Source organism: Phragmites australis, chromosome 14 (assembly GCF_958298935.1).
Source record: "Phragmites australis chromosome 14, lpPhrAust1.1, whole genome shotgun sequence".
NCBI lineage: Eukaryota > Viridiplantae > Streptophyta > Magnoliopsida > Poales > Poaceae > Phragmites > Phragmites australis.
In genome coordinates, this window is record NC_084934.1 from 10578652 (window position 1) to 10586596 (window position 7945).

Genomic DNA, 7945 nt, shown 5'->3' on the forward strand with positions numbered 1-7945 from the left:
TGAGAAATTCATGTTAGTTTGGCTATCCAGTGCAATATATGTTAAATTGATCCTTGGATGTGTGCTGCTATGAGTTCAAAGTCTGTCTAATATACTTGATACTTGGTAAATTGTTATGTTAGCTTCTCTGAGCAGTCATTTTCAAACTAATATTCAGTTCTCCTACCTCTTCATTTTCTTATTTGTTCTGTTCAGAGTTTGTGCATTTTGTTGGCATAGTAGCCATGTCCATGATGATGTCTTAAATTTGAAGAACTAGATCGGGTTCTATTTGCTAGCTGAAATCTCATAAACATTGCCCTGTCTATGATGTATTCACTAGAACAATTAGAGAGAAGAACTTAAACAGTTCTGGGACCAATTGTTACTCAATATCTGAGAACACTTATACACAAATTATGTTCCTGTTGTCCATTACTTTCTGTATACATGATGAGTGATACTATCCTTTATGGCTTGTTGTCTTTTTATCTCAAGATCATATGTAATGAATACTCTTGAATAGTCTCTTGTATTTTGATATGTGGTATAATATCCATTCTTTTGAAATACTAGTTGGTTTGGCTATCCACTGCAATACTAGTTCAGATAGCATTAGTGTGGTTTGTAGTATATCATTTTTGCCTATTCTCTGAAATTTAGGACTGCTATGACATGGTATGTTATTCATCGTGGTCGGCAAAGTGGAGTGTTCTCCAGTTGGGAGGAATGCCACGCACAAGTTAATGGATTCAAATGAGCATGTTACAAAGGATACAAGTCCAAACATGAAGCTATTGCGGCATACAACAGTCAAATCATCCAAGCTGAGCTAAAAAGAATATTATTCAATTTCCATTCATGGAGTATAATGTAAAAACTGTTTTTCCAGTACGTTCATTCCACTGACAAATCATTTCCTCTTGAAGTGTATGAGGCAGTCACCTGGCAAGAATCTCTGCGCGTTTTATGTTCTAACTTTCATGCACGGATTCAGCCTGGACAGAGACGCTAAAAGGCTCAATGATCTTAAGGTATGAAATAACATATCGATGCCTTCTTTTCAATTTCTATACGTGTTTAAGGACTAATTCTTTCGACTCTTCAAACGCAGCACTCCAAACTACGCACAAAAGAGTTACAACATGTAGAAATAAATGCCCTTCAAGAACGGATTGCCAGGTTCTTCATGGAACATGTTATCAACCTAAATGACGAGTTTCATGAACTGATCGTGCCGTCGACTAGTGACAAACCTTCAGATTACACCGTATCTTCTAGTACAAAGTATACAACTAGGAGGAAGTGTACCAGAGGGTTAGACGGCTTACACATTGCCAAATGACACCATTTTAATGAAGAGCATTAATTACTATGTATTAATATAGGACATGAATTACTATGTATTAATGAATGTGTATTTTCGAGTTGGTACCGTCGGACGACTCTTCGACAGAATAGTCTTCCAATGATGATGCGAAGGAGGAGCAAGAAGCAGTGGCCCGTCAATGCGCCCAAGAGGAGGATGATGAAAGGCTGACCCATCAGTTGTGCGCTGCGGAGGAGCAAGAAGCAACCTCCCGTAAGCGTACCCAGGAGGAGGAGGAGGAGAGGGTGGTCCGTCAGTGCATTGCGGAGGAGGTCGAATGCTCAAACCATACTGGCGTTCAGGAGTCAAACTTCGATCTCTTTGACACGCCGACAAGCCTGGAGCTTAGGCGACGCTACGGTCGATCAAGCGTGGTCGGGTCCTCCACTCCACCACCATCCCCCCCCCCCTGCGCGTCCCCTCACGTACAGACGCCATCAGCCGTCCTCACGGAGACACGATCCTCATCGTAGGAGAGGTAGAGGTATACTGGACTAGCTCAACTCGACCGATTTTTCGAGGGTGACCTGTGAGAACTATTATATATATGTGTGATATGAATTACTATGTATTAATAAATGTACCTTTATTATTGATTTATATTATATATGTCTCAATATATGCATAGATTGAGTGGGAAAGATCAAGGAGAGAGAGGAAGGACAGGGCCGGAGTAGAAGGGGAGGCAATGGTGGATCCACAGCAGGAAGCATAGTCTTGCACACCTGCATCTGCATGGGATTGGAAGACATCGGGAGTTTGCAAAGTGAAGGGCACCCTTTTGGGTTTTACAGGCTACGAAGGGACTAGATTCACTCCGTTTGGACAGATCAGAATTTTAGTTCAATTTACTTGTCGATCTGAACAAATAAGCAGGGCCGTACAAAGCCAAGTTCAGGCTGGGGTTTGGGATCTGGAACTCGTAGGTTGTTTCTCCCCTTTGCCTGTCATGAACTTGAATACATGCATGATATGTTAATTTATGAACCTTTAGTTTTGTTCTGAAATTTGTATTACTATTGTTATTTCTTCTATTTGTGAAACTGGAATGTGATATGTATATATTCTCATCATGTCTAGTAGAATGAGGGCCTAATTTTTATTATGCCCTCAAATCCTCAGGTACGGCCCAGCAAATCAGATTCAATTCCTACGAATCCAAGCTTGTCTTTCAACTTCGCAACTATGGAGAAGCGTGATCATAGTACAAAGTTCAGTAGTTCCACAAAAGAAAGATGATATTTGCTTGCAAAATCTTCTCCAAATCTTGGACTGCAGTGGACGGAGACACTGCATAGGCAAACCTCACAAATGATGTGGACCTGAAGATCAGGATTTTCTTCGCCATAAAAAGAAACCCTGTTTTGTTTTCGCATTTGAGGATATAGCATCCGAAAATCATACCCAGTAAAAATTATACTCAGTTTTTAGATAATGGAAGTGCAACTACCTAAATATCCACTCCAATTACCGGGCTGGAAACAATCCTCTCCATTTTAACCCTTCAATATCTAATTCACAGGAGGGGATCAATTGCTTCGATCAAGGAAACAAATATCAAGTTATAGAACGATGCCATCTCCTGCTAAACCACACATCACAGCTATCCATTCCTCAAATAAAATTCACCCAGCTATGCACATACAACGGGAAGAGCTAAACTACTGTAAACAACATTAGTCTCTACGGGTTATCACAACAGTTCCAATTTTACACATGATACGCACAACACATAGTAGTAGAACAAGAAAAACCTTGGCGTCGAGCTTTTATCGATTATCTGACAAAAGACCTTCTCCACCATACCTGGAAAGCTCTAATAAGGTTCGGACACTCGGCTCCTCTAGACACATAAAACTGGAACCATTCCTCAAACAAACATTGCTGCTGCCTCAGAGGGAGGGTTAGAAGGCCTCGCCCTAAATTCTCCTCCAATGATCTTAAATCTAGACCTTTGGAGCAACGCTGAAGCCAGCCAAAATCCAACAACATTGTGCTGAACCATCCATGAAAGAGGAGGCTTCGTACGTCGCCGCGGCATTGCACTCTTCCTTTGCCAAGTGCAACAAACACGCCGGATGATATTCGGCTTAGCTCATACCTGATCATCGGTGATACTTGCTCATGCATCCTGATGAGCCTGTCCTGCTTTGCCCACAATTCTACAAACTCTTCTGCCATGTCATTGTTTACAAGAATATCTAAGAGCCAATTCAGGTTCTCTGTCTGGCTTGAGACTCGCTCAATCAATGGTTTACTCCCCCTAACAACCACTGCCTGACTTTTGTCATCTGTTGACTCTATGGCTTCTTCAAAGAGATCAACCAGTGACTCCAAACATGAATAACAGATCTGATACAGGCTCTCTTTGTTTAGCCCTGATAAGTCTTTTTGATAAACTGAACTTTTGCTTAGTAGCCCATTTACCAAAGATTGCATGTCTTTTCTTGCCCCACTGTTGATGCTGCTAGTGACAGATTGGATAAGCTGCACAGTGAGGTCTTCTGAGCTGTTCCAGCTGTGCGGCCGCAACCTTGCCAGTATGTCCTGGGATATCACTTCATCAAAAGTGCATCTTGCAAATAGGCTCTTCAGCTTCTCCTCCTCATTCTCACTCCAGGGAACTGCTTCTATGTATGTCAAACATAATTTGATTCCTCTGTCAAACATGATCGAGGAACATACCTACAGTTCATCAGTCATAATATAATGCTGTTTAGTAATGTCCTGAAGTGATCAGTGTAATAAAAATTTATGTTAGTCAGTTCATAGTAGTTAACTAGACAAGGACAAAGCTGGCGTGAACCATTTACTGCCAGAACAAAGGTAAACCAAATGGTATAGACATGTACGGTCAGTTAGTTACCATGCTGTAGCCAATTTAGGATATTTTCTTGTATCCACAATTCCACATAACTGATTTCATGTTTTTGCAGAAGTACAGTTTGCGTAGCTCTGCATCCTACTATATTTAATCAGATTGGTCCTGCTTCACTATATTTACCAGACTGGTCCTGCTTCACTACATTAACGACAAATTTCAGACAGCTGCCTTGTACACTAAACAAATCTGATGCACTCAAGCTACACCAATTGGATAAACAATTTCATCCTATACATCACAATGGACCATACATTAGGTTCACAAAAAGAATTTTATTTGTCAGTGACAACGTTGACATGCTGAACTTCAGTTCCCCATTGACGCATTTCAGAGCTGGTCTGACACACATCGAATATGAGTATATTACTCAAATGCTTATTAGCTAAAATTCATACCAAAATAGCTCCAGTTGTATGTAATGTGAGAAAACTATCACTAAATAATGATGATTGTCACTCCTACGTTTCAATCAAATTATTCTACTTCAATACAACAATTAGCTCGGAAAATGACATGAATCCATTATTAATGCAGGAAGCATTGTCTACATAGACCCTGTAACTTATCCACCTGTGAAATATATCTAGTACAGAAAAATATTGGTCATGAGGAAAATTATGATGGTGCTACCATTATAGTGAGAAAGCAATGCGAAAAGTATGGCAGACTAGAAATATATGCTATTAACCTTAGACATTATTTAAGCTAACCAGAAGTGAAAATAGCTCATTGCAATGACAAGCATGGATATTTATCCAAGAATAACTTCATGCACTATTCTGAAAACTGCAACATGCAACAAAGGGATGAACACTTTGGCGCCAATACCACTAAATTGCTGCTGTATGATGATAAGGAAATGTCAGTCGTCTATACCAAATCACTACTGTCCCACTGGTGCTGTCTACAGTATATTCCTCTGGCAAGCACATTACGCAAAAAATAAATCAATATGAGCACACTCCCATTCCTCACCTCAAGCACATCGATGGCCCGTGACACACCAGTAGCGGCGAGCCACCGCATTGGATCAGGCTCGTACATGAGCTCCACCGCTGCCCTGAAAACCTCCACATTGTCCACCCCGTCCACCTCAATCCTCTTCCCGCCACTTCCATCACCAGCCACGGCGCCCTCAGCCGGCGCCATGGCAGCGAAGAAGGCGCTGCTGCAGCACAGCACCCTGGAGTCCAGCTCCATGAGCACGCACCTCCCGTCCCTCCCTCGCAGAAAAAGCCTCAGATCCAACGAACCACTGACATCCCCCTCCTCCCGCACGGCCACCAGCAGCGCCACCGCCGACGACTGCTCCGTGGGGAACACGTCCGCCGCCTCCTCCGCGGGCGGCAACGGCGGCGGGAGCGGGAGCGGGAGCGGGAGGGGAGGCGGGACCGAACCGTCGAGGTCGATGGGGGAGACGCGGCCAGGGGAGAGGATGCGGCGGGGGTCGATGAGCCCGCCGAGGCCGGCCAGCCTCGACGACGTCGGCGAGCCGTGGAAGGACGGCGCGGACGGGGACTTGGGCGGGAGCTTCCTGCCCCAACCGCCACCTCCACCCCCACCCCCACCCGGGGACGCGACCGCCGTGGCAGAGGGGAGCGGGCGGAGGTCGGGGCTCTGCGGCGCGCCGGCGAAGGAGCAGCACCAGCCGCGGGGACGCACGCGCGCTGCCCTGCCGCCGCCGTGCCTCCGGCCGCGCCCCTGCGGCGCGTCCGTCATGATCTGGAGCTGAGCTGGTACTCGCTAGGGCTCAGAGGAGGCTGAGGAGGAAGAGACGGGGGGATTGCTGGCCATGGGGGAAGAGGGCCAGAGATTCGAGGAGTAAGGCGCAATCTAGTGAGCAGGGCGTGCACTGAGGCCCTGGGAGGGATTGGTATCCCCTAACCTTACGTCAGAGAGCAGTCCAATCAATCCTAGACATCTAATCTGAAATTGATAGATCAGATGATCTGCTACGGTACTTAGTAAATAGTAAAATTATACAGTAACCATATGGACAGTAGCTAAAAATACTGTTTGTCACTGTAGCACATCAGAGAACTGTGCGGTAGCCACAAATTACTGTGCTCCTCGAGCTACGATATAGAGGATCTTTGGAGTAAGGGGGTGTGACGGTGCCATGGAACAGGTCGATCGCCGGTCTCGTGGGGTCTATTTGGAAGTGGTGCGGTAGGCGGTGCAATATGCCTCGGATACCCCGTGCGAAGCGGTCCACCATCTCCAACGCCTTTCTGTCCCGTTCAACCTCTCTCCTATCCCGTCCAACACTGGCCCATGATAAGAGGCCGTTGGAGCTCGTATGTGGTTCTGATCACATTCTTTTTTAGAATGGGAACAGGACAAAAAGGTGTTGGAGATAGCCTTCTATCCCTTCGTGGAGACGTCGAGCGGTGAAGTAGGTGGGGCTGCGCTCGTGCAGAAGAGGCGGAAGCGAGGGGTGGGGTGCGCGAGGAGGGTGGAAACGGAGGCGGCGATAGCAACAGGCTCCAGGAGGATAGATCCGCGTGTTGGTGTATAGGGAAGTGGCGACTTGACCTGAGGCGGCGACGATGAGCGATGACGGGAGGCACAAATTTGTCTCAAAACTCATTCGGATCTGAGCTTTTTGCCCGTTGAATCGCGAATGGGGTGAAGAAGGGGTGGCATCTTATCGTGCGAAGTAGGGGGAGGGGCACCGGTTCGGATTGTGTGGGTGTTCGGCCGTGGCGTCGGGCGGCGCCATCGGTGGGTGGGGGTGGGGGAGGGAAGGGGTCCGCTAGGCACGGGTGTTGCCTCGGTTTGGCCGGTCGTCTTGGGTAGGGCTGGTAGGGTGGCCCTGGGCATCTGGATTTGTGTCGTCACAGTGCGATGTCGGCCTCAGCAGGGCTTCCAATGACTTTTGTGCTCATTGACTCCCTCCTCTGTGGTTCTAGATGGATGTCGCCGCGCTTGCCGCTCTTGTGTCGAAGCTACAAGACCATGTGCAGGAGGCAACATCCGCGTTGAAGAAGGTGTCCAACGACAATTTGAGCCCAGACAGCACCCCTGGTGCCGTGGAGCTCAACAGAGCACTTCTAGAGGTCGACTCCATTACAACAGACTTGGAGTAGCTAGTTTTCTAAGTTTAGGATGCTATGCGTGGCAGTGTCATGCCCAACCATGTTGGTTTGGCCGACAGTAGCAGCATGCCCATTGAAGAGGAAGCATCGAGATCAAAGGACATTGACGACGACGACGTCCTTCTCGTTGACTGGAACTCGGATGATGCACCGTGTGCTAATGCAGATGATGGCTTATCCATTGAATCCGATCGTTCTTGAAGGCTGTAAACAGGTCGGGTGTTTGTTAATTAGTAGTATGATATGGTGTCGATTTGTGGACAGCAGGCCTTTCGATATTTTGGGAATTCAGTTGTAATTTGAACCCTGTAAGGCCTACAATTGTTCAATTTATCAATCCCACGGTTGAGATTGTTATATGTTGTTTTAGTTTATGTAAGGTAGAGTTTTTTAGTTTTAGATTGTAAGGATTTAGGATTGCAATGTATGAAACTATGAAGCATAGTGCTATGTATCAAGTTGCCGATTTGTAGTTATTTAGCATGTTTGAGGTGATGAATCATTGCTCAAATAAATATAGATGCACAAGTACTCATTCATTTTATGATTTTCAAAATATGAGAAAATGATGTATCTGATCCTAGCTAGAATCATTGCACTATGCTTGTGATCTAC

General features: G+C 45.8%; 1 protein-coding gene across 1 annotated transcript; it reads right to left on the reverse strand.

Annotated features, from left to right (window-relative positions):
* Positions 1–2838: 2838 nt before the first annotated feature.
* Positions 2839–6126, reverse strand: LOC133891243 (BTB/POZ domain-containing protein At2g13690-like). Its single transcript, XM_062331952.1, has 2 exons — positions 5208–6126; positions 2839–4033 (listed from the first exon to the last, which is right to left on the reverse strand). Exons 1-2 carry the CDS (start codon positions 5949–5951, stop codon positions 3125–3127), a joined length of 1653 nt encoding a protein of 550 aa, XP_062187936.1. The 5' UTR covers positions 5952–6126; the 3' UTR covers positions 2839–3124.
* Positions 6127–7945: the final 1819 nt, after the last annotated feature.